A 12,247-nucleotide genomic window follows, 5' to 3' on the forward strand; every position below is an offset into this window, starting at 1 on the left:
CCCCTTGCACGGAACCCTTCTTCGGCTTGCTAATCACCGTCCAACCCTTTCATCCGAACTTACCTGCCCTAATAGTGATCATGACAATAAAGGCTTGTGCCAAGAAGGTCCAGGGTCCTGTCAGTCACGGTGTCTTTCTCACTGATGAGGAAAAGAAGAAGGAAAGAAGCAAATAAAAAAAAAGAACAAAGAGCTCTAGAGGGCGACATGTGCACCATCGGCTAATTATACCGCCTTCACCTGCGGCTGCACCAAGCCCAAACCGGCCACCTCCCGGCGATGCGAGTACGCCAAGCTCAAGGATCAGATCTGCCCCGAACTTCCAGATCTCCAAGGACCCGACCAGGTCGTACCTCGACCCGCCGAAGGCCTGCATGGAGCACTCCTAGAGAGTCTCTCCTCCCTTCCCTTTTTCCCGTCCGTTTTAGCAGTTCCCCATCCCTCTTTTTTTTTTTTTTTTTTTTTTTTTTTTTTTTTTTTTTCATTTCTAGCCTGCTTCTCTGGAGTGATGCGGCCGAGGTCTGTCTAATTAATTAACCCAGATGCGAGCAGATGTGACAGTAAGAGCACAAAATAATTAAATAATTAATTATTCAAACACGGAGCGTGACTCGCCACCAACCCTCTGTCCATAAGTTCTACAAAACCACAGGCAGGTATGTGCCTGAATCCCGTTACTGACCGAGTACGACCAGGGTATGAAATCTCGACTCTCGCTGTCCTTGGCGGGTTATTCCTTTTCGTGATTGCTCAGGGACCAGGGAAAAGAGGCAAATATTAAATATTAGCAAGCGGATCATGTCGGCCTGGTGTCATTCCCCATCTTTACCCATTGCCGCAACCCGGTAATTACCCGCCCCATGCTGCTCTTGTCGTCGTGAAATAATTAAGCCAAGGGATGATCAAGTATCTGGAATAGGCCAGGGTATTCATCATCAAACACATATCAGGTCAGAGCTCTTCATTTCTCTGACATTGCTTGCCATTCAAAGTTGAACCCAACGGACCCTCTTCGAATTGGTGTCTAAGTCATCCCTGGCGACCGCCAAAACATCCTGAGAGCCTTCATGAACACAGCAGAGCAACGAAATGGAAAAAAAAAAAAAAATCAAGGCCAGTCGATAGATACGAAGAAGCTTGTCTATGAATGGTCCCAAATTGATGAACCCCTCCTCCCCCCTGGAACAGATTAAACGGACGAGATGCGCTGTTTTGGTTCCCTTTTCCGACCAGACGCCACCGCCCACCACAGCCATTACCGTCACGAAATCGATCTCCATATTTGCCTCCCTTCCCCTCAATCGTCATCGGCGTACCGAATCTCGCCCGACGCAGCAGGCGTCTCCGGCGCACCGCCGTACGCGGCCGGCGTCGGTGCGCCGTAATACCCGCCACTAGCGGCTGGGGTGGGAGCCCCCACGGCCGGAGTGGGCGCGGCATCAGCGCCCCAGCCACCCTGCCATGCACCCGGCGTCGGAGCGCTGGCGGCGGCCGGTGTTGGTGCCGAGTAGGCGCCCGGTGTGGGAGCATTGAGTGCGGCCGGGGTAGGCGCGCCCAGGCCGGCACCGGGGGTGGGCGCATCGTAGGCATGCGACCCGCCGCTCGGGCCGGGCGTGTAACCCCAGCTGTCCCCGCCGCTAGCTCCCGGCGTGGGAGCCGAGGCGCCGTAGGCTGGTGTTTTGGAGCCCCAGGGGTCGCTGCTGGACGAGCCGTACGCAGGGGTTTTGGAGCCATGGCCGAAGCCGTCGTGGGCCGGCGTCTTGGCGCTCGAGGACCAGGCGGGCGTGCGAGAGCCGCCATAAGAGGTGGCACCACCGTACGCGGTGCGGCTGCCGTCGCCGTACGCAGTCCGGCTGCCATCATACGGATTGACGGTACGCGAACCGTCGCCCCAGGCGGGAGTGCGCGACCCAGATGCCTCGGCGCGACCCCAGGCAGGCGTGCGGGCGGCCGCTGGGAACCAGAGTTAGCATGGGAACCTTGCCCGTCCGGACGCCATGGGTCTTCTTCTTACCTTTCGAAACACCCCAGGCCGGAGTCCTCTCTCCACCTCCCGCACCCATCGGCGTTCTGCTGCCGTCGGGTCGGTCGCCAGATCCAAATCCGCCACGTCCAGGGCCCCCAAAACCAGGTCCCCCCGACCGACTGTAAATGTCAATCGTCTTACCAGTCACCTTGTCCTTGAAAATGAGGTCCGCCTTGGGAACAGTGACAATCTTGTTCTTGCCGTGAAGCTCGACGCGCGCATGAGTGTCGGTCGTGTCCTTCACGATACCCATCAAGCCCTTATAACCGCCCCTCCTGATGCTCACAGTCTGGCCAAGGGCGCGGTCGCGGCCAAAGGTCTTGGGCGGCTGCATGGGCTGGTTCTGGGCCGGGTTCCGTTTGAGAGCCGGGTTCATCGTGCTCAGGTCGGGGCCGGAATTCGTGTTCGTGGTCCGGCCGCCCTTGGCCGCGACGGTTGTGACGTTGCCAGCTCTCGTGACAAACACGCCAGCGTTCTCAGTGGTCGCATTGCTGTGGAGAAAGATGAAGGACCGGTAGATGTGGATGATCTTGCCCTGCCGCTGCTGCCCGCCATACTCGCGGACAACGTCGTCGAGCCGAATCTCGGAACCGTTCCGATCGGCGGCCACTGCTGTCCTCCTCTTGGGAAGCTTGTTGGCAATTTGAGAAGGCATTACTTGCCTGGTATCGCCGTTCTGATCCAGGACAACCATCGATTCGCGGTCCACCTTGACAATGCAGGCAACAGTGGTAGGGTCAAGCTGGACAAGATCGAGGAGCGAGTACTGGCCAAGCGATCCCTGCCCGCCAATATCGCTCGCCTCGCGCAGGTCCTTGCTGAAGACGGTCACCTCGGTGTTCGTCTGGTCGGTCAGGATCGTGACACGGTCATCGACGATCTTGACGACCATGCCGACTTCGTCGCGGAACCGGCTACCGCCGATGACCTTGACGTGGTCACCAGTCTTGAACCGTTTGCGGAGACCCTTGTTGGGCACCTCGATTGTTTGTCCCGCCAGGTCGCCTTCCGTCACCTTCAGAGTGACAATGTCACCTTGCACACTAACCGCCTTGCCGACAACACCTTGCTGCTCGCCCTCGTACACCTCGATGACGTCACCCGGGAGATAGGCAGAGCTTGCGTTGCTGTCCTTGAGGCTTGCAGCGAGAGCTTTGAGATCGAGGTTCTCGGTGCCGTCCTCGGAACCGCTGGCGAACTTTGTCACCTCTTCCAGTGTCGGGTTCACATCCTTAATTTCCAAATGCTGGATCTTGATGTCTTTGACTTGGAACCCGTTCTCGAAGTCTTCACCCATGTACGTCCAGGTGTTGGTCTGCGGATTGCCTTGGATGTAACGGGGGTGCCGCTTTCTTGCCTCCGCTTCGCTGAAGAGTCGCTGGGGAGGTCGGGGCCCAGGCATGCCGGGACGCTTCCGCTTACCATCTGCCGTAAGCGAGGACGAGGTATCGTCTCGGACACCATAGTCCAGTCGGGGAATGAAGCGCACCCGGGCCTCCAAGCCGTTCTCGGTCACGTCGAGGACCTGGGCGAGGTCGCCAGCGTGCTTTGCGGGCCGTTTCAACCGCACCCACGCGCCGGGCTCCAGGCTGGGCGTTTTGTTAACCCGCAAGAGGTCCGGCATGTCCTTCAACTCGACAAGTATCATCTTGGTCCGGGGATAGACATCGAGAACGCCGTCCAACGCAATCAAAATATCGTTCTGGCGGCGAGCTTCAACGTAGATGTAGCCTTTCATGACCGAATTCGGCCCGCCGCGCTCAAACGCAGCTGTGATGGGAAGTTCATCCTTACCACCAGCTCGTTCCTCTATGCGCCGCATGATGGAGAAGACGATATCACGTTCCTTCCCTTCTTTGCACTTGACAGCCCAGATGCCAGGGTCATCAACACTCGGAAGGAGCAGGCGCTTGGGAACGACCGTCATTTCTCCGTAACCCCTAGCCGGGGCCCGTTTGCCGTAGCGGGCTCGCAAAATCTCGGCTTGCTTCTCTGCATCCATGCTCGCCTCGATCTCGCGGCGACGGTCCAGCTCGCGGTGCCTCCTATCATCGTCAAGATGGCCGCTATCCGCGATGTCGTCGGGGTGCGCATTATCGATGAAGTCCTCAATCTCCTCGCCCTCTTTCTCCTCATCTTCGGCCTCGTCTTCGTCCTCGACCTCGGCCTCGATATCGAAGAAAGCAGCACGGTGGTCCTTGCGCCGCTTGCGACGATGGCGCTACAAAGAAAGTTAGCTGCCGATTGGCCACGGCAGCAAGCGCGCGGCCAGTCCCAGCCGACGCGATGGCCCAGAACGCAAGATAGGGGAAGGTGGGCTCACATGGACATCTTCATCTTCCTCTTCCTCCTCCTCCTCCTCCTCCTCCTCCTCTTCTTCTTCGTCTTCATCTTGATCATCTCCGTTTTTCTCTGCATCTTCTTCATCCTCTTCCTCTTCGCCCTCGTTTTCTTCTTCTTCGTCGTCCTCGCGAGGCCGTTTCTTCCCGGCCTTGGTCGGACGGTCGTCATCCTCCTCCATCTCGTTCTGGCCGTCATCTGCAGCAGGGCTGCTTGCGCGGCGGTCGCTGTTTCCAGCGTCAGCTGCGGCGTCTTCTTCTTCTTCATCGGACATGTCGGCAGGCGCGGGGTTGAAGTTGTCGTCGTCCGATTCGGAATCGCCCACGAACTGGAAGGGGGCGTTTGACGCCATTTTGACGGGGATGGTTGCCGAATCAGCGGATTCGGGGGATGTGAGCGTAGAGTGCAGTCAGCAACGAGGAGGCAATATCGAGGGAGGGAAAATATCAATGGGGAAACGAGTTGGCATTGGAAAGGAGGGACAAAGGCAGCTTTAATAGATAAAGGTCGAACCTGCAGCTGCGAAGGCGTGGTAGCTTCAATGGCCAAGATTCAACGCGGCTGGGGCTAAGCCTGTTCGGGTAAAGCGGTCGGTACCAGCAAGAGCTGTTAATCCGACAACCTGAGGCAGCAGCGGAAAATGTGGGCCTACGTGGCGGACCGGGGCCCCAACATTCAATTCGGGTTGAGAGCGAAATTCGGGAACAGCTTCCAATTGTATAATATTCAAGGTCAATACACAAAAAGCACGTATGTAGTATAACAATGAAGTGGCGTGCCTGACGCAGCGCGGGCACAATAAGACTGCTATTGGGCCCAAATGAAACTGCCTTGTCCGGGACTCGGCATTCACGATTTGGCTCGGCTGCTCAGCTCTGATAAAATGCTGTCACGCACGTCGAACACGGCAGGATTTCGAACTCGGCGTGTTGGATCATCCAGCGCGGTGCGAGTTGCGCCACAGTCCCAGACATTCTGCTGAAACTTATCAAATCGAACATTAAACCGAACTTTAGATTGCTTCCGCATTCGTTCGCGACTTTTTTCGAGACAATCGACCCGCACCTTTCTCGAATACCCTCATTGCACACAAACCTAAAAACACTTGATGACCCAAAGGTTTTACAGAAATACGCAAGGAAAATAACACTGCTGCATAAACATGTCCATGCCATCATGGTGAGATTTCTATATGCCAGATCTTAACGCGTTTTCTGAAATACAGTAACTACATAGCGCTGCGCAAAGCTGACAATAATTAGTTAATTACACGCAGGAGCGCGCTTTTTCTCTCACAACACTGGCATAATAAGGGCCAGCAGCTAGCCATCTTAAAAACAAACAGAAATCCCTTCAACCACAAGCCGGCGCTCGCAGGAAGAGTCAGAACTGGCTGCATACAATTCCTGACGACCTTGCCAGGCGATCCGAGATCTGTGGCTTCGAGACTGATTGCCTCAGATCGTGAAAGAAGATATGTGGTGTGATCAAAAGTCCATCAGATATTACCGAACCCGCTCGAATCAAGCGCGCTATGGGAGGTAATATCCATCATTTCAATATTGTAACCAAATCGTTCCGCCACGGCACTATCTCGATCTCATGACGCCGCCAAGCCCGAGCTGGTGGACGTACAGGGCAAGAGCGCAGTCTTGACAGGAGTTGGCTGCGATGTCAATCTAGGTTTCGGTAAGATCTGACGTATTTCCCTTCATCGGCCGAGACGGGACAGCCTCGATTCGAGACCTGATTTCGCCCATTCAACATGGTTCGAGATTCCGCTCAACCTCCCACTTGCTGCTGACGATAATTAAGGATTCAACTCATCACCAGGATTGAGCACGTATGGGAGACTTAAAGACTTACTGTGTACGGAGTAGGGGGAGTCGACCAAGGATCTGGAATCAGTAGGAGAAGATGGATGATCAACGCAATCCCATTCGCGGATAAATATGCAGGGCCCGTTTTCCTGGTCCGCGAACCACGACCCATCGACAAACACCGAAAAAGGTAACCGTGAGGGGCAACTGGGAAACAACGGCCCTGGACGATGCTACCACGACACGCATCCCCAAGCTTTTCCTACCGGGGGAGCTAGCTGTTCCTGGAGAGGCTTGTAGACCGGAGCCGGTTTAATGGTCTTCTGCCGCTCCTCGGCGGAGCTTAGCAGTAACAAACGGAATAATCTCCAACCACGGCCCTTTTGATGGCGGAGAAATTCCTGGGCTGTGATTCAAGGTTCCCCGCAGTGGAAGGGTACCCGAATGTACTATTTAAAGCATCAAGTCGGACATGGCACGGAGGATGGTGGTAAGCCAACTCGGTTCCAGGCCATCCCTTGTTAGCCATCATGAAGTCCCTTGCTCTCTTCCTATCGGCTGCCGCCTCGCTGGCTTCGGCGTCCGCCATCGCCCTCGATCGTGAAGCTATTCCAGCCGGGGCGTCGATAACATTTCCCCGTCATGAATCTCAGCTCAACCCATCCGTGACACTTGAAGGCAGGGGCCACGGCAGGGGCCACGGCAGGGAGAAGGACAACTGGGGCAACGCTGTCGAAAAGGACCGCAAGAAGATCACTATCCGCGCGTCCAAGCACGACCGCGATGATATCAGCGACGACTTCCTCTGGGCACTCAAGAAGGCGAACCACGGCGGCCTACTGCATCTGCAGAAGGGGAAGAAATATGTAATTGGCAAGAAGCTGGATCTGAGTTTTCTGAACGATATCTACGTGAAGATCGACGGTGAGCTAAAGGTAATTATTGTTTCCACACCACGGTTGCTGCACAGGAGTAAGATTGCTAATAACCCGCTTCAGTTCACCAACGACATTGAATACTGGCAGTCCAACAACTTCTACTATGACTTCCAGAAGAGCATTACCTTCTGGGTCTGGGGTGGCAAGTACGCATAATTAATCACCCCTTTCTTCGAGTGTTCGAATCCCTTCTGGGGGAGTCCGCTGCTCACATCGCCCAGGGATATCAAGATATACGGCTCCGGCGTCATCAACGGCAACGGCCAGGCATGGTGGGACGGCTTCTCGGGCCACGAGATTCTCGACCCCGACAATGAGTACTACCGGCCCATTCTGTTTCTGACCGACAACGCCACCAACGTCGAGGTTCGCGGCCTGCACCTCAAGGACTCGCCGTGCTGGACCAACTTCTTCGTGCGTTCCAAGAACATTGTTTTCGACGACGTCTACATCTCTGCCGTGTCGACCAACGCATCGGTAAGAATTTTTTTTGTTCTTTTATTAACTTATATAATCATCCGTCCTTCGACTCATCCCTCCCCCTTCACACACCCCAAGCATGCAGATAATACAGTGTGGGTAATTAGGGAAGGAATTTACTGACGCCCATCCCTTCCCCTAATAATTATTAATATCAATAATTACCACAGACCCTGCCCAAGAACACGGACGGTTTCGACTCGCTCAACGTCTCGGGCCTGACCGTCCTCAACACGCGCGTCAACGTGGGCGACGACTGCTTCTCGCCCAAGCCCAACACGTCCGACATCCTGGTGCGCAACCTGTGGTGCAACGGGACGCACGGGGTGAGCATGGGCAGCATCGGGCAGTACCCGGGCGTGCTGGACTACATCGCGGACGCGCACATCGAGAACGTGACGCTGCTCAACGGCGAGAACGGGGCGCGGCTCAAGGCCTGGGCCGGCCCGGACGTCGGGTACGGCTACATCCGCAACGTCACCTACAAGGACATCCGGGTCGAGAACACCGACTTCCCCATCGTGCTGGACCAGTGCTACTTCAACATCAACGAGACCGTCTGCGCCCAGTATCCGAGCAGGGTCAACATCACCGACATCAACTTCATCAACGTGCGCGGCACCAGCAGCGGTAAGGAGGGGAGGGTCGTGGCGGACCTCACCTGCTCCCCCGGCGCGACGTGTACCGGCATCCGTCTGGAGGGGATCGACATCACTAGCCCCAAGGGCTCGCCCCCGCAGATTGTGTGTGAGAACATTGAGGGAGATATCGGCGTTGACTGTATCCCCAAGGACGAGGCGGACTATTCAGGTTGAGAGAAAAGTTCGACCGGAATCAGGGGAGAGGGTACAGGCACCAGGACAGGTCATTGCATACATCGGAGCATCTTTGATTCAATCGTGAATTTAATTAAGCAATGTAATAATTACCACTCTCGCACATGAATACTTCTTCATCCAGGCAGTGAGCCAGGCAATGTAGCCTGGTGCGTAGCGCCTGACACCTGGGTGGGGAATGAACAAGAATCACAGGTCTAATTATGTAGCTCTCGCTAGAGGTACCTAAGTAGGTTGATTTCCCAAGATTCAGAGACACACGCCAAGGTCAGATTGATCTACCTATGGGTGTGAGGATGGAAGGCCGGGAACGGAAGACAGGTTGATAGTGATAAAACGGAAACAAGAGCAAGGATTTTGCGTGTAACTCCGCCCATGATAGATATTCCCAATCCACCTGTCCCAAAGCTAGCTCTTGCCGTCCAAAACTAGCAGAACCGCAGATCCGAGAGAGAGAACTTGGAGCCCCGTACACAGTCCCAAAACGACAACCTTTTCCCCTCCATCGCTCAAACGCCGTTTCAAAGCAACCCTAAACCAGGCGATGCGCATGTCTCACAAGCAAGCCCAGTTCAGGCCTCCTTGCGACTTACAGACGCGATAAAACTTTGATATTGCTCATCAGCGTCCATGGGCTTCCCAGAACCCTTGGCTTGCGCCGTGACATCTTTGGTCTCCGACTTAGAGGCCTTAGTGGTCCAAAGTACGGCAGCTGGCTGGGCCGGTTTCTGCACCTTCTCGAGCCCGTTTTCTTGGTCCTTGTCTTTCACGGCTCCTCCATTAGGCTGTTTACCCTCGCGCTCATTGTCTTTGTCATCCTCTGACCCATCGCGCCGTGGCAGCCTCATCGCAAGCAATACGTATTCGGCTCTCGTCATCTTGGTCATGACGTCGTTCATGTACCGCTTGACCTCATCCGGCGGCGCCACCACGCGCGCAAGATGTTCCAGGTGCCGGCCGGTAGAGGTGAACAGTCGAATAGTGAGCGGCTGATAGTAGTCCAGCTCGGGGTCCGCCATTGGGTATTCCGCTTGACTTCCTTTCCGGACGAGCAGGAAGGACGCGATGACCTGCTGACCCGACGGGACAGGGACATATTCAAGCAGGCTGAATTTGGGGAAGAGGTAGCGATCGCCCGTTCCGCCGGCGAACTCGAGGACGATGGCGGAAATGTCTGGTTTTTGCGCTGGCGGCGGCGGCCCTTTTGAGCGAAGCGCAGTTTGCGGAGGGGGTATCTGCGCGGCCGGGGACGGCGCCGCAGGACCATTAGAAGCGCCGTTGGCCTTGGCAGACACCGGAGATGCAGGAACTGGCGATTGCGCTTGCTGTCGTTCCCTATCTTTGATGAGCTTCGTGCGCAAGCCGTCCAAAATAATCTTCAAGTCCGTGGCGTCTGCGAACTGCGCCTTGTTCTCGGCAATACGCCGCACGATGTCTCGGGTTCTGGAGTCGTCGAGCGCGGCTTTAACCAACATTACCACTAACGGGTCGCTTCCCGCCGGTGGCCGTAAGTCCGCAGATGTTTGCTTGGGATTCGATGAGAGGACAATGTCTAAGATCGCGCGCACCTCGTCCGCAAAGTAGCGCACTGTCCTCCCATCAACCAGTAGCCGATCCGCGGAAGGGCCCGAAGTGCTTCCATTGCGCTTGCTCTCGGCGGTTATGGCATCGATGATGGCCTGGAATCGCTCAAGCTCATGCTTTGCTGCTTCTCCTTGCGCGACTCGCTTCATGAGGTCACGGAGCTGAGGATCTGTCCCAGCCTTCTCTGCCAGCATGAGAATGATGGGATCTGTGCCAGGAGGGGGTTTCGCTGGGGCAGGGGCATGCGCGGGCACAGCGGGCGCAGTACTTGGAGCTGGATTGCTGGTTGCCGTGGTTAATGGTCTCGTGGGTCCAGGGGCTGGGCCTGGTGCTGGGCCCGGAGCCGGAACCGTCGGATGTGAATAGCTTGGAGGGGGGGTTGGCCGTGGCGGTTGAGGTTGCGCAATGGGAGGAGAATTCTGTGGGACCAACGGCGTGGAAGTACTTGGCGAAAGAACCGTTTCCATGCCTCTTGGCGAGGCAACCGGCCTTGCAGCGGCTGGGGGAAGAGACGGCCCCGGCCGCACTGCGTCCTGCGCGGGTTGGCCGGCATTGGGTTGCGCCGTTGGGAGAGTCGGTGTTTGGGCGGGCGTATGTGTTTGAGTCTGAGCTGGAGGTTTCGAGTCGGCCGGCGGAGGGCCTTGACTCTGCACCTGAGACGAGCTTTGAGCCGGAGCCGGAGGGGGCGCGCTGGCGGGTGTGGATGACGTTGGTGCTGGAGTCGTCGGCGGCGGCGGCGGTGGCGGCATCATTCCATTCGGAGGTCCATACTGCATGATGGGTCGTTGGGTCGGCGGAGGTGGGGGGGGAGCCGGCTTGGGATCTTTCACGGCGAACATGGTTGCCTCGAAGACGTGTGGTTCGACGGTAATGGTAACTTGGCCGAGCTTCATCATGCTTTCCTTGGGCGGATTGTTCGGTTCTTCAATCACAACACCCTTCTTCTTTGTCGGCTTCGACCAGTACTTTTCGAAAATACCTTCCATCGTCCACTTTTGGCGCGATCTGGAAAGAGACTCGGCGAGAACGCCGCTAGCTCGCTGTTAGTTTGTTTTTCATGGGCTAGCCTGACCAGAAAAAGTAAACATAGGCCACGCACCTCTCTGTTACTGTTTGGAACTCGCTGGTGGGCAGGTCGTCAGGCTGGGGGGAATTGACGGTAGGCAACGGCTTGCCAGCCGTGACAGACTTGGGAAGTGGTGGAGGAACATCATCGACCGGAGTCGGCTCGGGTTCGGTCGTAGACGCTGGGGTCGCTGATCTCTGGGGAGGAGTCACGGTCCTCTTCTTCGCGGCCTGTTCGGCTCTTGCCGCGGCGCGTGCCGGTAGCTTCCTCTTCTTCTCCATTTCGGAGGCGAGCCGGAGCGGATGTTTTGGTGCCAGCGATGGTCCGTCATATATCAATACATCGGCGTCTGATTGTGCGCCGGGACGAGGGAAACCAACACGAGAATAGGAGGGTGATTGCTGGTTGGAGGGATGGGCGACGTTGCCGGACGTCTCGGGCCTCGAGGTTGGTTGTCGCGAGGTAGGTTGCAGATCAATCCAAGCCGGGAAGATTGGACAAACCGAAGAAATGGGATGCAGTTTCCCCAGCTCGTTGTTCGGACGCGCTAGTTGAACCACAAGGCCCCTGCAAACCCCGGAAAACGCCGCTGATTGGCAGCCGGAAGCAAAGCTCACAACCACCGACCAACCGTATCCTCCAGGCGCCTTACCAGCTTATGCACGTCTTGTCGGTGCCGAAAACCTCCACACTTTGGTTCATTCTCCGATATGCTCTGGTAATGCCTGTGGAGGATGTGAGGCTGTCAATGGGAAATCCCAGTTATCGTTGTCCAGTCTGTCGCACTCCCAAAGGACTTAACGATCGTGGATGGGGTGCAGGCACCTTCAAGATGAACGTGTTGCGGCTGACAACCAATGGTGTGGGGAGACCGGCAGAGCAGGTGCAGAAATGCACTTTGTTTCCTCGTGTCTTGGTAATTCCTACCATAGTAAGTGTACTAACGCGTGGAAGAGCGGATTTGGTTTGAAAGGCCGCAGAAGCGTTCCTCAGTCTGTTAGGCGGCATAAGATGCCAAGGAATGTTGCCGCCCCACTTGCTTAACGTCAGCCGTCAGCCGTAACACACTAATGTACCAAAACCAAGGCAGGTTCCTTCTGAAGGGTATCTTCAAGGGTATCTGAAATGCCGACTTTTGAGGCCACGACCTGGGGAGA

At 56.2% G+C, this 12,247-nt stretch overlaps 3 protein-coding genes across 3 annotated transcripts; 1 reads left to right on the forward strand and 2 right to left on the reverse strand.

Moving 5' to 3' along the window:
- Positions 1 to 1,297: 1,297 nt before the first annotated feature.
- Positions 1,298 to 4,718, reverse strand: P884DRAFT_207645 (uncharacterized protein; the record flags this gene model as incomplete). Its single annotated transcript, XM_069438805.1, has 3 exons — positions 1,298 to 1,953; positions 2,015 to 4,247; positions 4,350 to 4,718. The coding sequence occupies 3 exons, from the start codon at positions 4,716 to 4,718 to the stop codon at positions 1,298 to 1,300; spliced, it is 3,258 nt and encodes a 1,085-aa protein (XP_069294985.1).
- A 1,844-nt stretch (positions 4,719 to 6,562) lies between these two features.
- P884DRAFT_286940 (glycoside hydrolase family 28 protein) lies at positions 6,563 to 8,654 on the forward strand. The gene is made up of 4 exons (XM_069443852.1): positions 6,563 to 7,121; positions 7,185 to 7,270; positions 7,346 to 7,601; positions 7,775 to 8,654. Exons 1-4 carry the CDS (start codon positions 6,717 to 6,719, stop codon positions 8,417 to 8,419), a joined length of 1,392 nt encoding a protein of 463 aa, XP_069294986.1. The 5' UTR covers positions 6,563 to 6,716; the 3' UTR covers positions 8,420 to 8,654.
- A 358-nt stretch (positions 8,655 to 9,012) lies between these two features.
- On the reverse strand, positions 9,013 to 11,371 carry P884DRAFT_207941 (uncharacterized protein; the record flags this gene model as incomplete). Its single annotated transcript, XM_069438829.1, has 2 exons — positions 9,013 to 11,056; positions 11,124 to 11,371. 2 exons carry the CDS (start codon positions 11,369 to 11,371, stop codon positions 9,013 to 9,015), a joined length of 2,292 nt encoding a protein of 763 aa, XP_069294987.1.
- Between the last annotated feature and the right edge of the window lie 876 nt (positions 11,372 to 12,247).

This window comes from Thermothelomyces heterothallicus, assembly GCF_042370625.1.
Source record: "Thermothelomyces heterothallicus CBS 202.75 unplaced genomic scaffold P884_scaffold_24, whole genome shotgun sequence".
Lineage (NCBI taxonomy): Eukaryota > Fungi > Ascomycota > Sordariomycetes > Sordariales > Chaetomiaceae > Thermothelomyces > Thermothelomyces heterothallicus.